This window comes from Conger conger, chromosome 7 (genome assembly GCF_963514075.1).
Source record: "Conger conger chromosome 7, fConCon1.1, whole genome shotgun sequence".
Lineage (NCBI taxonomy): Eukaryota > Metazoa > Chordata > Actinopteri > Anguilliformes > Congridae > Conger > Conger conger.
In genome coordinates, this window is record NC_083766.1 from 28,583,174 (window position 1) to 28,601,341 (window position 18,168).

General features: G+C 45.9%; 3 protein-coding genes across 4 annotated transcripts in view; all 3 read left to right on the forward strand.

Annotated features, from left to right (window-relative positions):
- Window positions 1–4,658, forward strand: part of chm (CHM Rab escort protein) — a 42,294-nt gene extending 37,636 nt beyond the window's left edge. For both annotated transcript variants that reach the window (XM_061247548.1, XM_061247549.1), the window contains exons 14-15: window positions 1,511–1,668; window positions 2,519–4,658. In XM_061247548.1, coding sequence (XP_061103532.1) covers window positions 1,511–1,668; window positions 2,519–2,779 — 419 coding nt within the window. In that variant the 3' untranslated portion in view covers window positions 2,780–4,658. The remainder of the gene's footprint in view (window positions 1–1,510; window positions 1,669–2,518) is intronic.
- Window positions 3,152–4,658, forward strand: LOC133132246 (keratin-associated protein 10-11-like). The gene is made up of 2 exons (XM_061247576.1): window positions 3,152–3,882; window positions 4,000–4,658. The coding sequence occupies exons 1-2, from the start codon at window positions 3,152–3,154 to the stop codon at window positions 4,388–4,390; spliced, it is 1,122 nt and encodes a 373-aa protein (XP_061103560.1). The 3' UTR covers window positions 4,391–4,658.
- Window positions 4,659–9,863: 5,205 nt separating this feature from the next.
- Window positions 9,864–18,157, forward strand: LOC133133263 (FERM domain-containing protein 7-like). The gene is made up of 13 exons (XM_061249365.1): window positions 9,864–9,929; window positions 12,005–12,109; window positions 12,425–12,467; window positions 12,646–12,724; window positions 12,807–12,904; window positions 13,131–13,245; window positions 14,084–14,231; window positions 14,716–14,811; window positions 14,982–15,145; window positions 15,263–15,331; window positions 15,526–15,601; window positions 16,881–17,128; window positions 17,162–18,157. The coding sequence occupies exons 1-13, from the start codon at window positions 9,873–9,875 to the stop codon at window positions 17,919–17,921; spliced, it is 2,058 nt and encodes a 685-aa protein (XP_061105349.1). The 5' UTR covers window positions 9,864–9,872; the 3' UTR covers window positions 17,922–18,157.
- The last annotated feature ends 11 nt before the right edge of the window (window positions 18,158–18,168 follow it).

Here is an 18,168-nt window from a genome sequence, read left to right on the forward strand (position 1 = left end):
CAGTGAGAATCATGTTACCTTTAGGATAAACTCATCGCTTCCTCTCACTAAAATATCCTTTCCCCTTTCTGTAATATGCTCCTGCTTATTAGCATATCAATACATTCTCCTTAATGTTGTGTCTTATTAAAAATGCATACACGTGTACGACAAGTGTTTAAAATATTTAAGTTGCTTGCAAGTACTTATTCATAGATCTATTGTAAAATACAATATTTCAAATACAAGGTATTTTATTGTTTGAATTTGTAAATGTGTTCTGAACTTATTGGAAAGTATTTGACTCTGAATGTATTTGAAGTTATTGATTGAGTAAATATTTTGCTTCACAACGTATTTTATTTCATACATGTATTTGGAAAAGCTTTACCATACTTCTGCTTCTGTCAAATACCAGCACAGTACTGAGTGGTATCATTTCATTTTTTAATTATTGCAAGCACTCATATAGTGCACTAGGGTTTAAGATCTGTGGACTCCCTGAAAAATGTCCTTCCTGTTTTCTGAGAAAACACTGGAAACCCGAATTTATGCATCGTGAATTTAATTAGCAAAGGACAATCTTCATGGTTTTCCATAACACAAGCAAGCACCACTTAAGAAATTTTCAAATTCATTTTCTTTCCCCCTCAAGGCATGTTTTCTGGGATATCTCCCAACTTTACGCGCAACTTGGGAGAACAAAGCAAGCAGCTGTGGTCAAAAAATGAAGTGTGGTGGCTGCAGGAGTAGAATGCACTTCTAGCCCTGCGTATTATTAAGTGTTCCAACAACAACCTGGGGAACAAAGACGGCCCACAAAATGGAGGGACAGGGACACAGAGTGAGAACAGAGCGTTCATGTCTAATGCTCACAAAATCACTCTGAAAAAATCCTGTCAGAGTTGGCTGCAGTAAACGGGATTTCTGTACTGCTGTTGCCAAGACTGAACAGAGAGAAAGAACATACTCCGCTTGTGCGTAGCTCATTACCAACACGAGCAGTAAATAAGATTAAGTGACAACACGGTGAATGTGTTGTGATTCCTCAAGATGAATGCAATGGAAATTAATAAAAAAATTATTATAATAATTACATACCCTGGCAGTGATATACTTTATAACTATATATTTCACATTTTAAATTTTCATGTGAACAAAGCTTCTATGTGCTGAGGGTGGGGGGGTTGCCTGTTATTTGCTGTAATTTTAATATTGGATGCAGTATATGTTTGATCAAACTGCATAGCATACATTCGAATTAGGTTGCAGTTTACTTCAGGTGAGCTGGTTGTTTTGTGGTGTAGGTTTGCTGGTTATGTTTTGGTTCAGGTGAGGTGTTGTAAATTGGTGCAGGTGAGCTGGTTGCATTTTGGTTCAGATCAGATAGTTGTGTTTTGGTTCAGGTGAGCTGGTTGTGTTTTGGTTCAGGTGAGCTGGTTGTTTTTTGGTTCAGGTGAGGTGGTTGTGTTTTGGTTCTGCTTGGTGTAGACAGTCCCCTGACAGTGTGGTGGATGTTCTGTGTTCCCAGGTGAGGTGGACAGCGAGAAGCCAACGCTCCTGTGGGCTATGTACTTCAACATGAGAGACTCTTCCGCAGTGGACAGGAGCAGCTACAGCCTGCCCAGCAATGTGTACCCCTGCCCTGGACCAGACCCAGCCCTGGGGACCGACCACGCCATCACACTGGTGAGTGTAGTCCTCACACTGCACACCTTAACCCTACACCAGCTCCCAGCCCTGGGGACCGACCACACCATCGCACTGCTGAGTGTAGTCCTCACACTGCACACCTTAACCCTACACCAGCTCCCAGCCCTGGGGACCGACCACACCATCGCACTGGTGAGTGTAGTCCTCACACTGACCTTAACCCTACATCAGCTCCCAGCCCTGGGGACCGACCACACCATCGCACTGGTGAGTGTAGTCCTCACACTGACCTTAACCCTACACCAGCTCCCAGCCCTGGTGAACGACCACACCATCGCACCGGTGAGTGTAGCCCTCACACTGACCTTAAACCTACACCAGCTCCCAGCCCTGGGGACCGACCACACCATCGCACTGGTGAGTGTAGTCCTCACACTGCACACCTTAACCCTACACCAGCTCCCAGCCCTGGGGACCGACCACACCTTCGCACTAGTGAGTGTAGTCCTCACACTGTAAACCTTACACTCCTTAACAACTCCTTAAGGTCTGTCCACTCTAAGAATGATAACTATATCTATATAACGACAGTGACGAACGATATCGTTAGGATCACTTTCAGAGCACACTTTTTCCAGTTACATGAACAATAAAACACTGCCCGCCCATCAAAATTCACCAAATTTTCACAGGCCGTCACATTCAGAATGGCAGATAACATAGCCGAGACTATTCACAGGACGCTATCGCTCGTGGTGTGGATGCTCCCAACGTTGTCTTCATAGCTGTCCTTCTTGGTGTGGAGAGGCCTTTACACTTCACTGCTTTTACCCTGTGAACACTCTGCCTGCCCTGAGGGACGTTCCTCTCTGTCCCTCTCCCCCAGGCAGAGGCTGTGTTCCAGCAGCTCCTCCCAGACGAAGAGTTCTGCCCTCCTGCCCCCAATCCAGAGGACATTGTGTATGACGGGGAGGGGCGCCAGGGGGAAGGGGCTGGCTTTGGAGAGCCCGTCCAACCAGAGCGCGAGCCGGAGGGCGAGAGCGAAGGGAAGGAGGAGCAGAAGGCGGAGTCAGAGCAGGACACTGAGGGAGCGCAGATGAGCGTTGCCGTGGAGAGCCCACCTCCAGCCCCTCCCGCTGAAGAATAACCTGCCCCTCCCCCTCTGTGACCACATCCTGTGCTCCAAGCCCCGCCCCTTCCATGTCCAGTAGTGTAGTATCTCAGAGCTTGTGTTTACTTCTCCAGAAAGCCTTATCCGAGGGGTACCCTGGCAGTGTGTGAGAGTGCGTTCACACGCCCCTCGTGTACACATCCTGTGCAGTCCTCAGTTTTCAGCCATCTCCTCCCTCCGGCACAGGGGACAGGCAGGGTGATGTAGCAGTGTTGTCAAGACAAGACAGCGGCCATTTTGGATCATGCTTCTCGAAATGATGCTTTTCTTGATGGCTGTTTCTGTACTGCCAGGCTCTCTCATCCTTTCCTTAACACACGACTTGCATACAAGCATGCGCACGCACACATGCACGCAATTCACTTTAGAACGATTCACTTTGACTCTTTGGCTTTTTGTTGCAGAAGTCACAACGGTTTATTAGGGACTGGACAAATGCCTTGTCTGAGTCTCACTGCCTTATCTGTTACCCCATGCTCCGTACAGCCCACCGCCCCTAGTACCCCGCTGTGCGTCTACTGCTCTCTCTCCACTGCTCTGTCTACTGCTCTCTCCCACTGCTCTATGTCTACTGCTCTCTCCCCTCTGTGCTGTGCATCTACTGCTCTCTCTCCACTGTGCTGTCTACTGCTCTCTCTCCACTGTGCTGTCTACTGCTCTCTCTCCACTGTGCTGTCTACTGCTCTCTCCCACTGCTCTGTCTACTGCTCTCTCTCCACTGCTCTGTCTACTGCTCTCTCCCACTGCTCTGTCTACTGCTCTCTCCCACTGCTCTGTGACTACTGCTCTCTCCCACTGCTCTATCTACTGCTCTCTCCCACTGCTCTATGTCTACTGCTCTCTCTCCACTGCTCTGTCTACTGCTCTCTCCCACTGCTCTATGTCTACTGCTCTCTCCCCTCTGTGCTGTGCATCTACTGCTCTCTCTCCACTGTGCTGTCTACTGCTCTCTCTCCACTGTGCTGTCTACTGCTCTCTCTCCACTGTGCTGTCTACTGCTCTCTCTCCACTGTGCTGTCTACTGCTCTCTCTCCACTGCACTGTCTCTGCTGCTCTCTCTCCACTGCGCTGTGTCTCTACTGCTCTCTCTCACTGCTCTGTGTGTCTCTACTGCTCTCTCTCCACTGTGCTGTGCGTCTACTGCTCTCTCCCCACTGTGCTGTCTCTGCTGCTCTCTCTCCACCGCACTGTCTCTGCTGCTCTCTCTCACTGCTCTGTGTGTCTCTACTGCTCTCTCCACTGCGCTGTCTACTGCTCTCTCTCCACTGTGCTGTGCTGTCTACTGCTCTCTCCCCACTGTGCTGTCTACTGCTCTCTCTCCACTGTGCTGTGTCTCTACTGCTCTCTCCATTGCGCTGTCTACTGCTCTCTCACTGCTCTGTGTGTCTCTACTGCTCTCTCCACTGCGCTGTCTACTGCTCTCTCCCCACTGCTCTGTGTCTACTGCTTTCTCCACTGCTCTGTGTCTACTGCTTTCTCCACTGCTCTGTGTCTACTGCTCTCTCCTCACTGCTCTGTGTGTCTCTGCTGCTCTCTCTCTCCCCACTGTGGTGTCTGCACTCTGTTGTGCTGTCAGTGTTCTACTAACGCCACTGACTCACCTGTGCTGCACTTAATGTATCATTTCAGGACCAAAAGGTCCCCCCCCCCCCCCCCCCCCACCAATACTGCAGCTAAGTGCCATTTTTATTTAACCACCAATATACAGTATCAAAATACAGCCAGCTCTTCGCCCTATATTGATATATATGGTATTGTGCTTTATTTATTATCTCATTTAATTATTGTTATATTTACCCTTGTGATGATTCCATTTTTTGCATTTAAACTGGATGACAATAAATATCTAATGGAAGTGAGTTTCATCATTTCAGTTGGGGGAGATTTATGTTTTTAGTTCTGTGTGTGTGTGTGTGTGTGTATGTGTCTGTGTCTGTGAACTGACTTTTTAGTCCACAGTTGAGGATCTGCCACTGACAAGGTTCTTAGGGCTATCATTTTGCTGCGTGCCACACTTAACCGTGGTACACCGTGGTTAGTGCCACCTGGTGAATCTCTATTGGTGGTGACAAAGGAGGGGGAAATGTGCATTAAGTCTGAACAGAAGCAGGCACGTTCTTAAATTACAGAAATACTTAAAGCAACATAGAGCTGGTGCCAAGGCTGGTCACAGCCATTAGCTGTTAATACTGTACATACCTAACAGTAACATAAGCATACAACATACTGTAAATGTAGTTCTTCGAGTAGCAAATTAGGAGCCTGAGGATACATTTCGTATGTACATAGGTGGAGGTTGTAAGTGGTCAGAGTGTACAGCATTAGGTGAGCCATGATACGTTTAAAACAATTTAACTGCCAATTGAGCATTGTGCTATGGAGCAACGTGCCACAGTTGACTGGTTCGCTCTTTTGAATTTTTTAACATTGGAAAATTGTGATCTGAGTACCGGTATTGAGCAGCACATGAACATTAATTTTTATGTGTTGGGGAGAATCATAGGGGCAGAAAGGTATTTTTTTAAAGGTGAACAATATTGGAGTCTTTGGAGCAAGAAGTCTCCTCCGATTTGAGGGAAAAGGCCCTCAGCCAAGATTTTAGTTGGATATGCAACTATTTTACAGTTAGGTGTAAAGATTATTTCATTCGTAGTTGTTTCACTAGCTAGCTAGCATGATCCTTGTAGCATCACTAACTAGCTAGCAAGCACAAACTGGTGAGCTAGCATGACCTAGCTACTTGGTTGCTTGCTTTAGCTATAGTTGAAAAATAGAAAAGAAATTAATAGAAAATACTGGAAAAATAAAAATTTTGTAAATGGCACTTATTCATTAAAATAAATGTCCACTCAGTGAGCACTTTATTAGGTATTTATTACTTATTTTGTTACACTTAATTCACACTTAATACACTTCTGCTGCTGTAGTCTATCCACTTAGAGGTTTGATTTGTTGTGTTCAGAGATGCTCTTCTGCATGGGCAATTCCACAGTAATGTCAACCTGAGCATGAAAAAATTCCATTCTCCCCCTTCCCCCCCTCTCAGCCATCTTGAAAACATTCAAAACCGTTTCAGATGGTTTCTCAATGTCAAAACTGATGACAACAAATGTGTTATGATTTATATGGAAGCTCATCGTCAAACAATGTGCATTTCAGACGTGTCACATAACACAAATGCGTCACATCCATAACACTAGTAACTCCTCAAAAAAATTAATAAATATTTTCAAAATTGCTATGTTTATGTTCAGCCAAGACTCCTGCTTAACATGGATAACTTTCTGCATTAGACTAAATTTCAGAGTTATTTGAAAGTGTACGAAGTCTCCCCAAAATACTTTTTGCGTCACATCCATGGCAAGTTATTTGTCACCTTTTTTCTGGCTTAGCTTAACAAAATTATTTTTTGGGCTCTTCCCCTCAGCGGTGCTATGATAATATGCATTAACATTTCTTAATGTAATTTGTAATTTGTCTCAGGGATTTTGTTTGTCAATTTGTGTCCAAATCCATAACGCTGGAATTGCCCGCATATCACTGTCCCTTCTCCTCTGACATCTCTCATTAACAACGTGTTTCTTCCCGCAGAACTGCTGCTCACTGGATGTTTTTTGTTTTTCGCACCATTCTGAGTAAACTCCAGAGTCTGTTGTGCGTGAAAATCACAGATCAGCAGTTTCGACTGAACTCTCCCTTTATATTTCATTTCTTGTTTAAAACACAGATCGTGTATTGTCAGTATAAGAGTGTAACTCTTAATTTAGTTATATTTTTGGTCAAAGTTACCGGCTACCCTAAGAGGAAATTGGAAAAGAAACTTGCATATCTCTTGTCTCTCTACTTCTCTGATAAATGATAGAAAGCCTCTCTCCTGACATGACTTCTAAGCTGTTGCCTGTTTTTCCTGGAAAGAATACGCACACAGAAAAAAGTAAAGCACTAATGATGCACTCTGAATGGACTGTGGAAAAAATGTTCTCCGACAGGTGCAAACCATTTTCCATGCGGAAAATCCAACTAAACTAATGATATGTGATGGAACAGCAGCTGCAGCGCAGGCTGAGGTGCCGTTTAACATTTGCGAGGTATTCCCACTTTCAAAAACTGCCCATTCACTTGGGACGAATGGGAGGACTGAAAAGGGGGATCTCGCGAAGACGATTTGACAACGGAGACTGCAAGAAGGCACGAGTTCGTTTGAGAGCTGGGTGGAACATATGGTTCTTCAAACATTGCTATGAGCCAGTCTCTTTCTTTGTCTTTCTATAATTTAATTTAGGTGCTGGTAAGGCCGTTTACTGTAGAAATTGCGATGAGTTACTGTCAAACACATGGCTCGGTTATTAATATCTCGTCAAAATGGCCTGCTTTATCCAGAGTGCGCATTAATATACGACTTGCCAGTGGATTTACGCACCCACTGCGTTTCTATGAGCCCTGTGGACGGTGAAGTGCCTTTTCCCGTGCCTTGTAGACAGCACTAGCACAGTACCAGAGATCAGCTGTAATGGTTCTGCGGCCTCTTTCACCCACCAGATGGCCGACGATCCCTGCAGACACTGCAACAAACTGCAGTTTCCACCAGCAGTGTGATGGAATCCTAACAGCGCGTGCCTAAATCGGCCGTCAATCGTTTATTTCCACCACTGCTGTGTGTTGTGTCTTGGAGTTTTTGTTCTTTATTTCTTGGTGAGTGACCCTATTTCTCAATTGTATCATTGGGAATCAATTTTCTGCATGGCAAGTCCTGACATTATAACGCAAAGGGTAAATACAGCTACCGGCAAGACAGCGATCAGACAGACGTGCGTGTCTCTGTGGGGGGGCGGTCAGGGAGGCCGCAGAGAATTCGGTCTTAAATATTGAATATTTGCATGTTTGTCACAGATTCCCTTGACTGCTTGTCCTGCTTCTGCACACTCACGATGCTCTATTGTGACACAACGGGTGTGCAGACGCGGCATACAGGTAGGCGACGCTTGCTACGTACGGTAAGCGCAACCATTGCAATGCTCAGCATGATTTGGCGACATCATTGTCGGAAACTGTCTCCGACCTTGCTTTTCAAGAGTCAAGACCTGCCTTAAAAAGGATTGGTCCCGGCTCAAGATTTATATTTTCCATGTCAATATTCATCTTTTAAACATATTCGTACTAAAGGAATGGCACCCCTTTGGCACATGGCGAAATCCAGTGAAGGAGTGCGCCCCATCTTACACATCTTAAAGTAAAAAACCTTAAATCAGGACGTTTTAATGACCAGTACAATTACCACATAATTACCAGACAATTCTAATTTACTACTATGTGCCCGGGCCTTATCAAGCGAAGTATTTTGGCGCGTGCACATAGGCCTACACTTTACACTTGTAACAGACAAAAGTTATCTGCCCAGTGCTCATCTACCATTGGTAGCCGTCATTAAATACGCACTAAGCGCCATCTTGTGGTATTACTAAGTAGTTACATTCGCAAGCGCTGTTAGTGTATTTGTGTAAGAATCACTGAGTCTAAAAAAAAAACAGCATGTTTAGGCTTACTGATGAAAAAGTTTTTTCCCGTGACAACATTGGGAAAATTCTCGGCATCTTTTTCAACCCTTGGTCCCTACAGGCTTAAAATATTGTGTGGACCACTCAAGCCTAGTGAAGTATAATACCCCCATATAAAACATATACCTTGAGAAACTGAATGTGTCCCAGTTTTATGGAAACTGTTGGGCAAATGTGATGCTCATTTCTCCGATGTCTATGAATACATTTAATATTTTGCTTCTGTCTTTTCATTCGCTCTCAACTTCAGAGTGATGGCTTATGGAATACATACGAGTGAGTGCAATGTAATGTAATATCAGGTAAAACCACCTCCTAAGTACATGTAATGTACAGTATTTATGCATATAATCTGATATTTTTGTTTACATAACCATTAGATCAGTCGTAAAGCAGGCTAGGCTACCTGATGCATGCCAACAGTTTAAACCATATCACCAGTCAGCATTTTTATTTGTTTCTTTTGAATCTACTTGAATGATTATGTATTCGCTTTTCAACTAAGTAATTATGTGCCTAATTTCATAGGCCTGCAGGTCGGCCATAATCGACACATTGATGGCCGCTTCGCATCTAACGTCTAAATTTCCTTGAACATTTATATCCACAAAGGGCACCAATTCAAATGGCATCTAATGATTATCTAGGCATTCCCCAACGAGGGGCCACAGCGCAGTCAGGTGGCTTTGGCGTCGCCTATGTAGCCCCAGGCGACATTGTCCCATACGCGAAGCGGAAATCGCGGATTGAACATCCTAATGGAATTATCTCCGGTGTTGGTACTATGACATTCGAAAACGAAATAAATCCAGGTATATTTTATATGTCAGTCAATGTATGTGGAGGGAGATAGTCTTTGGGGAAATTAAAAAGCTTGATGTGTTACTATATTTTAATTGTTGAGGAGTAATTTAAATGTATACTGCAGTTACATTGATTTAATGTCATTTAAATGTAAAATGTAATTATTTCAGTCGCACAAGTGATTTATAATAAATGGCGTGCCATTCGTTTTGTGTTTTTTCCTTTGACTACTGTAAATTACTCTTGAAACAAGCGTCTGCAAAGTGATTGTAATATAATCTAATCTAATGACTGAAAACGCGCGTTAAATTCTGATTCTGTTTAGGTTATATGGAATTTCGCGATTAAAAAATCCGGTTTGTCGCCCAAGGTAGCCTATATGTTATTTCCAAATGTAATGCTGCCATTACAGGTAAAAACACTGTAATGGTGTTGGTGTGGCATAATGTATTATTATTCTGTGCCATACGTTATCTACCTCACACGTAGCTCTCTCCAAAACCTCTGGCTTTATATCAAAGCCTTGGTGATTTATCCAGACAGACGGAGCAGTGTTGAGTTGAAACCGACTGATAGTAAGTGATAAAGGTTTATGTTGTTGAAGCAGGTGTGGAGAACAGGGGATGACCATGGGGGACAGCCGGGGGAGGCTCCAGATTTTCAAAACTTCAGAGAGAAGAACCAGCGCACGCAACGTCTCCAAGGAGCGCATGCTGCAGGTGCGCGTGATCTTCCTGGACGATTCTGAGCATGTATTCGAAGTCGAGGTAAATGGCAACTTTTCCCAATTTTTTTATTTATTTTTTAATTATAATGTACGCATATTTATGTCACAATTATATACAGTGTTGTACTGGAATTTCTGTAAACCAAATAAAAACAACAAAACCACTGATTGGAACACCCCCAAAGGGGACAACGTGCATGAGTGCTGGATATCTTAATATTTTTTCTTTCGTTGCCTTGGTTATACTGACTGTTGGGGGATGTGGTGCTCTTTTATCCCGTGTGCTTTGCTCGCATATCGTCGGTATTACGGTCCCCATTATTGCGCTTGTTCGCATTGAGCTTTGGAGTTTGACCGCCTGAGGGCGTTCTGTCCACACACTGTATCCTGAGTGAGATTGAGGACAATGGGCGCGTGGAGCCGCTAGCCGCCGAAGAGAAAGAAAGCTCCTTAGTGGCGCTGGAGTGACTGCGGGGCTTGTGGGAGTGAGGGGCGGCCTCTCTGAGTGCGCTTATAACCATCTGGCTCACTCCCCCCCCCCCCCCCCCCCCCCTCTCACCGCTGGGCATGAGATGGCTCTGTTCCATCCTCCCTTATTTCTGAAGAATAGTGACAGAGCAGTGAGGTTTTTAAAAATATATTTCCAGCTAAACGAGTCTACAAATCTTCACAGAGCTTTAGTTTAGAGTACTATGCTGTTAGTTATGTGCTCATGATGCAACTTTATTTTAATTAAGAGGGGCAATGTATGCAAACAAACATGCAAACATGCAACTCTTGAAAATGTTTTCCACCCCCTTGAGATAAATATTCAAGGGTCAAGGATATGCTGATAATGTGCATACAGTAGTCATGTTATAAACTGGGTTCAATCTGAGCCACTTCCTCAGTTCATAGGGAATGCCCGTTTACTTTCCATTATCACTTTATCCTTTATCCTACACAGGTACATAATTGCATCTTCAATAAATTCACTATGCACACCAGGAAATAGGAAAACACTGTTAGTCCAGTCAGTTTTTCATATGAAACACCACTATGAACCACACCCACAGCAACATCTGTCTTTTCCATTAATGGATTCTTCAGTATTGATAAAAATAGAATTGGACCCTGAAGATCCTAAGGTTACAGTAGCCCCTAGTGGAGACTGTACATATCCATTTCCCTCAATGGACCTGAAACCAGCTGACTAATTGCTTCCCTTTTCCACTGGAGATCTGGCACCAGAGCTTGTTATGGCCGTTGCCATTGCAGAGTTAAATCTAGGTGAGTTCATCATTCCCATTTCTCACTGTAGAGGTGGAACCAGACTGGCCCAGTATTCCCTTGGGCTGACTGCAGAGAAATATGTTGGAAATAATCTGACCAATGGAGGAGACTATGTACTATGTACATGATGTAGTTGAATCGTACCACAGACTTCTTTACAGAGACAAACATTTTACATTTTACATTTACATACATTACAGTTATGTAAAAGCTTATGCTTTTATCCAAAGTGACGTGATTAGACAAAGCTGGGGCCCATCCACCCTGGAGCAATGTGTGTGTGTGTGCCTTGCTCAAGGGCCCAAATGGCTGCATATATCTTAATGTGGCTACTCTGGGGCTTGAACCACCAACCTACTGCTGAGCACAAACACTTTTTTTTAAATCAATTTTTAATGGATGTACACCATGAAGTAAACTGGTGTGATGGTTTTATGTATATCATGAAGTGAACTGGCATCGTGGTTTTATGTACATCATGAAGTAAACTGGTGTGATGGTTTTATGTACATCATGAAGTGAACTGGCATCATGGTTTTATGTACATCATGAAGTGAACTGGTGTGATGGTTTTATGTACATCATGAAGTAAACTGGTGTGATGGTTTTATGTACATCATGAAGTGAACTGGCATCATGGTTTTATGTACATCATGAAGTGAACTGGCATCATGGTTTTATGTACATCATGAAGTAAACTGGTGTGATGGTTTTATGTACATCATGACGTGAACTGGCATCATGGTTTTATGTACATCATGAAGAAAACTGGCATCATGGTTTTTAGACTCACAGGTTGGCTGCACTGACTTTTGTTTGCTTGTTTGTTTGTTTTTGCTGTAGCGCAGGATTCTGGGAAGCGACTTCTATAACAGAGTGTGCGGACACCTGAAGCTCCTGGAGAAGGAATACTTTGGGTTGGAATTCCGTCACCATAGCGGTGGTTACGTGAGTGACCCGTGAAAATGGGTTCTGTCAATATCTGTGGGTGGAGCCAATAATGAGTGGCAGTAAGGGGAGGCAGTGGGTAGGGTCAAGGATTGGTCCTGAACGAAGCTGTGGGAGGAGAGAGAGAATTGGTCTTTGTAAGAATGTGGTTGGCGTCAGTGATCGGCCAATGATTCATTGGAGAGGCTGTGGATGAAGTTGCCAGTTCCGGCCTGATTGAGACAGAATAGCGTCAGTGCCTCACACAAACCCCCACACTCTTATGTGATGTTCTCAGAGTCAATTTTCCAAAATATGTGTCTGTTTTTATTTCAGGTGTGGGTGGAGCTCCTGAAACCACTGGCGAAACAGGTCAAAAGTAAGTTTCAGGTCATTTAAGTGATGCCTCTGCTCAGACTGTGTACAGTTTCAGCACATTACCAGTGTTCGGGCATGGTGACCAAACGGTGTCCTTCACTCTTGCCTGGTTCACTGGACACCTTGTTATGATTGCACTGGACTGCACCAGTGGGACACGTCCTCTCTTCTCCTCACAGGTACTGGTGGTGTCACCTTCCGCTTTATCGTCAAATTCTTCCCCCCGGACCCAGGACAGCTGCAGAAAGACCTGACCCGGTGTGTGACCCTGCCCCCTGGCACACCTGTGCTGCCTGTGCAGGTGTGAGTCAGTGCTCACACGCATCATCTGTTTCCACAGATACCTGTTTGCATTGCAGATCAAGCAGGATCTGTCCAATGGAAGCCTCACCTGTAATGACAACAGCGCCGCTCTGCTGGTCTCCTATATATTACAGTGTAAGTACTGTACAAATGCACTGATTTACTGTAAGGCCAGAGGAAATATGTGCTGTGAATAATAAGTGAAACGAGTTGTGATTAATCTAACAACAACACGCACAATAAAAGCAATCAAAGCATCATCAAACGCACGATTATCAGCAGGGTCCCTAACATTAGTCCATTATGCCGGTACATAAAAGCAGCAGATAGTAATTGTGCGGTGTGTGGTTTTCACCTGTAGCAGAGCTGGGTGACTATGATGAAGAGCTGGACATGCAACACCTGGACAGCAAGAAATACGTCCCCAACCAGGAGTACCTGGACAGGAAAATCATGCGCCTTCACAAGAGGCACAGGTATGAGCCAAGACCCATTAGGCCTGCCACATCACTGTACGCAGAAAGACATTTCCACATTTTCACATATCCATCTGTACCATTAGGGATTTACTCCTTTTCAGATTTTCCATCATCTATCATCACCGCTGTAGATCATGGCTGCCAAACCGTGTTCCTGGATATCTACCTTCCTGTACGTTTTCACTCCATCCCTAACAAAGCACACCTCGTTCAAGAGCTAGAGATCTTGTTGAGCTGCTAATTAGAAAATGGTAAATGGTTGGCGTTTATATAGGCCTTTATCCAAAGCTGGGTGGGATCGAACCTGCAACCCTCCGGCTGCCAGTCGACAGCTCTTACCGCCTGAGCTAATGTCACCCTTATTTAGTAGAATCAGGTGTGCCAAATTAGGGTTGAAATGAAAACCTACAGCAGAGGTCACCAACCCTGGTCCTGGAGAGCTACTGGGTCTGCTGGTTTTCGCTGTTACTCTGCACTTAATTGATCAATTAGAGTGGATGATTACACAGCTAACTCACCTCACCTGGTTATCTGGGACTCAGCAGGGTGCTGATTTTAAGGTGAAAACAAAAACCAGCAGACCCAGTAATTCTCCAGGACCAGGGTGACCTCTGACCTACAGGATGGTGGATTTGAGGAACTGGGTTGCCCAGCCCTGGTGTAAATAATAGGTGTAGATAATTACTATTGTGGAAGTGTTGTGGACATGGAGATGTTGTGGAAGTGGAGGTGTGGAGATAGAGGTGTTGTGGAAGTGGAGGTGTGGAGATAGTGGAGGTGTGGAGATGGAGGTTGAGTGTGGAAGAGGGTGGAGGCTGAAGCTGCTGTGCTTCAGGAGCCGGACCCCGGCGGAGTCGGATGCGCTGGTGCTGGAGGTGGCGAGGAAGCTGGACATGTACGGGATCCGGCTGCAGACGGCGAGCGATGGAGAGGGCATGAGGATCAACCTGGCAGTCACACACATGGGCCTCCTGGTCTTCCAGGTATGGGAAACTCTGGAGGTAAAGCCTGCTGTCCGAAAAGTAGGCTGCAGTACCCGGGTACCTCCTCACTCATCTGAATGCACAGCAGCACCAGGATGGGCGTGCACTGCCAGTGTCCCTCTACCCTGTGGCTCATGGGAGCTCTGCTACTTTGCTCTCATTGGTCCACCCATAGACCCAATCACCTCATCTCTCATAGATTTGTCTGCTTAGATCCACACCCGCTCACCAGCCAAAGACCTCTAGCAAAATACATTGAACATATCTGCCTCAGCGTGAACACTAAAATTAGCTACCATAGAATGCTCATTAAATACCTGCCTCCAGACCATTTGTTGAAAAAGGTTTGGATCTCTGAGGTTCTGTACTAATTTCAGATAATCTATGAAAGTTATCCACTACTCTGTAAAATGTTCAGTGTTAATTAAACTCTAACAGAGTACAAAATGCTTGTTACAAGTGTTGCTGTTTTCCCTGTTTCCAGGGCAACCGGAAAATCAACACTTTCAGCTGGGCCAAAATCCGCAAGCTGAGTTTCAAGAGGAAACATTTTTTGATAAAACTTCACGAGAAGATTGAAGTGAGTAGTTCTTTCCATGAGGACAAGAGCTGGTCATAAGAAGCTTCAGAAACCAAGATGTGCAATTATGTAAGAGTTTCCTACTGATGATACTGTGTGTGTGTGTGTGTGTGTGTGTGTGTGTGTGTGTGTGTGTGTGTATGTGTGTGTGTGTGTGCTTGTGCACTTAGCCCTCTTGCAGGGACACAGTGGAGTTCACCATGGCCAACAGGGATGTGTGTAAGGCTTTCTGGAAGATGTGTGTGGAGAACCATGCCTTCTTCCGCCGCACAGAGGAGCCCAAATGCCGGCACAAGTCCCTGTTCTACAGCAAAGGGTCCTGCTTCAGATACAGGCAAGTCCCACCAGCTGGGTCAGGCTGGGTCAGGCTGGGTCAGGCTGGAGCCGGATGGGGTGGGTGGGGGTCGAGGACAGTGGGCAGCTATAAAAATAAAGGTGATTATTATTTCAGTGGCAGGACCCAGAAACAGCTGCTGGACTGTGTGGGATGGGGTGAGAAGAAGAACCTGCCCTTTGAAAGGTGAGGAAACACACTGTGTGTGTGTGTGTGTGTATGCATGTATCCTTGTGTGTGTGTGCATATACGCTGTGTGTGTGTGTGTGTGTGTGTACATATATGCTTGTGTGTATGTGAGTACAAGTTAGAGTGAGCATCCGTGTTATGCTTGTAAGCTCATGCACACATACACAACTGATCAGGTGTGTGCTTGACAGGAAGTACTGCAGGTCATATTATGACACACGCCAGTGCCGATCATCCCCCGATCTCCTCACTGACGTCTCCAAACAGGTATGCTACTCTGTCATCAGTTTAAACATTCATAAAACATTCATATTTTACAGCTATCAGTTTCCACCTAATGCACTCACTGTCCACAAAAATCCTTGAAAATATTTGTACCCTGGGAAGTGGTCATATTACTTCATGTCCTTGAATATTACCCAAAGTCAGAAAAAATCCTTTCTGTCACTGAGATGCTTTCATCCTTTTTGCCAACTTAGTGTCTTGATGTCATTATATGCTGATAAGTGATATTAAATGGGACAGCTAGCAAATTGAGTCGTGTATTAATGCCAATATCAAAATTCAAAGGTTCAAAGGTAGTGAAGATATTTATAATGTGCCTCAAAGTGTCTTTCCAATTCACCAATAAATCTTATAGGTAATCTGAAGGTAGCAGTGGGGAGTACAGAATGGAAAGACAGAGAAAGCCATGGTGGGGGAAATCTACCCCCTGCCCACATGGGGGCACTTGTATATGGCTTGAGATTTGGACTGATTTGCTCTTCAAACTGTGCCACACATCTCACCAGCTGTACAATATTCTATTTCTAACTGCTCTGTTTACCAGCAATGATGCACCAAACTGCTATTAATGTGACAGCATCCTGATGTTTGCTACATTTGCATGAGACTATTGTGAGAAAAAACAGCTCTCTCGAGTGTATTCACCACATTTAACCTACCTAACTCAAAGTAAATGAAGGCTTTCACAAACGGAAAAACATTCAGACCACTAGCTGTGCAGCTGGTGGGCAGACGTCAGAACCGATTAATCCCCTCAGTGTAGAAATTGCACTGTGCTGCACAGTGAATACAGTCAGATCCAGAAACAATGGAGCCTGGGCTTTTCTGAAGTCTTCATATGTGTGTGTATATATATCTTGGTACTGTAGGTTTTGTATTCACTGTATGTTTTTGCTAATATAGCTGATGTTGTGTGTATAGGCTTGTGTTGTAGTTGATGTTGTGTGTATAGGCTTGTGTTGTAGCTGATGTTGTTTGTATAGGCTTGTGTTGTAGCCAGTGGTGTGTGTATAGGCTTGTGTTGTAGCCGATGGTGTGTGTATAGGCTTGTGTTGTAGTTGATGTGTGTATAGGCTTGTGTTGTAGTTAATGTTGTGTGTATAGGCTTGTGTTGTAGTTGATGTTGTGTGTATAGGCTTGTATTATCGCCGATGGTGTATAGCTGATGGTGTGTGTATATGCTTGTGTTATAGCCGATGGTGTGTGTATACATATATAGGTTTGTGTGTCTGTGTAGTATCTGACATGTGTGTCTCTGCAGGTGTACCAGCAGTCTCAGGGGTTCCCACACTCTGCTTTCACCCAGCCATGCAGTGAGAAGGGGAGGGGCTTGGCAGCTATGGGGGGAAAACGCAGCCAATCCGCTGTGGAGGTAGCCTTCACCATGGAGCTGGAGCAGCCTCACACCCAAGCTCCGCCCCAGGCTCCGCCCAGCACCTTCGCTCAGACCTGCTCCTCCTCCACAGCAGCAGAAGTGGGGCCAGGGGCGGGGCCAGCGCTGAACCTGCCGTGGTTGGACAGCGGCGTGGTGGGCGGGCCGAGGGGGCGAAGGCTGGCTGACACCCAGCAGCTGGTGCTCCTGTACCCCAGCCCTGGTCTGGAGCTGCACCCCGCCCTCCGCTCAGCTGTGGCAGCCATCCCGCTCTCCGCCCTCCCCCTCTCCACACAGGCCTACCTGACCAGCAGTGCCGCCTCTCTGGGACGGCCAACGCTGCCCAGCCACGTTTCCCACCACCCCGCCCTCCTCGACGACGTCATCCGCTCGTCCAGCTTCTCCCACCCCTCGTCGTTTTCGCCCCTGCGACGGCGTGGGCGGGGCAGGGGGACTTTTGCGATGGGGGGCCAGCTCAGACCCAGGGCCTCCAGCAGGGAGGAGGCCGGCCACTTCAGCGATGACTCCAGCTACCAGACGGGGCTGCCCAAACGCTCCTGGAGTCAGTCCGACATCAAGCTGCTCCGCCCCTCCTCCACCCCCGCCGCAGAGTTCCGCCCCCTGGGCCACTACCCCCACCTGTCCCGGCGCCACGCTCCCGTTCGCCCCTCCTACCTGCCCCTAAACTCCGCCCACTTGCCCGAGAGGCCCGCCTCCCTCTGCGTCCTGGGTGCTGGGAGCTCTACGGACTTCAGCGACTCAGACTCTGAGGTCACCTACCCCTACTACTGCCCCTCCGGGGGCAAACTGGGGCAGGGAGGCACCCTGGCCCGCATGCGCATCTCCTCTGGCAGCCTGCAGCTGGACGAGGTGGAGGAGGAGGAGGACTTTGCAGCCATCAGCCCCTCTTCCACTGCCGCCAAGTCCTGAGTCAGTCACTTATCTTTCACCCTTCACCCACCTCCTTCTTTGCCTGAACCGGAAATTGATTGAGGGCCGCCATCTTTAAAGGAAATTCCTACCCACAAAATATTCCTTCTATGAGCTAGAAGCTAGAAGCTCCCAAACTTTTCTTGAGCAAGGAAACGAGCGCACCTTTTGCCAAAGTTTTTTTTCGTAGTGTGTGAGGCATAAATGATGCACCTGTGGATCTACCTCTCCCCATCTGCCACGCGTA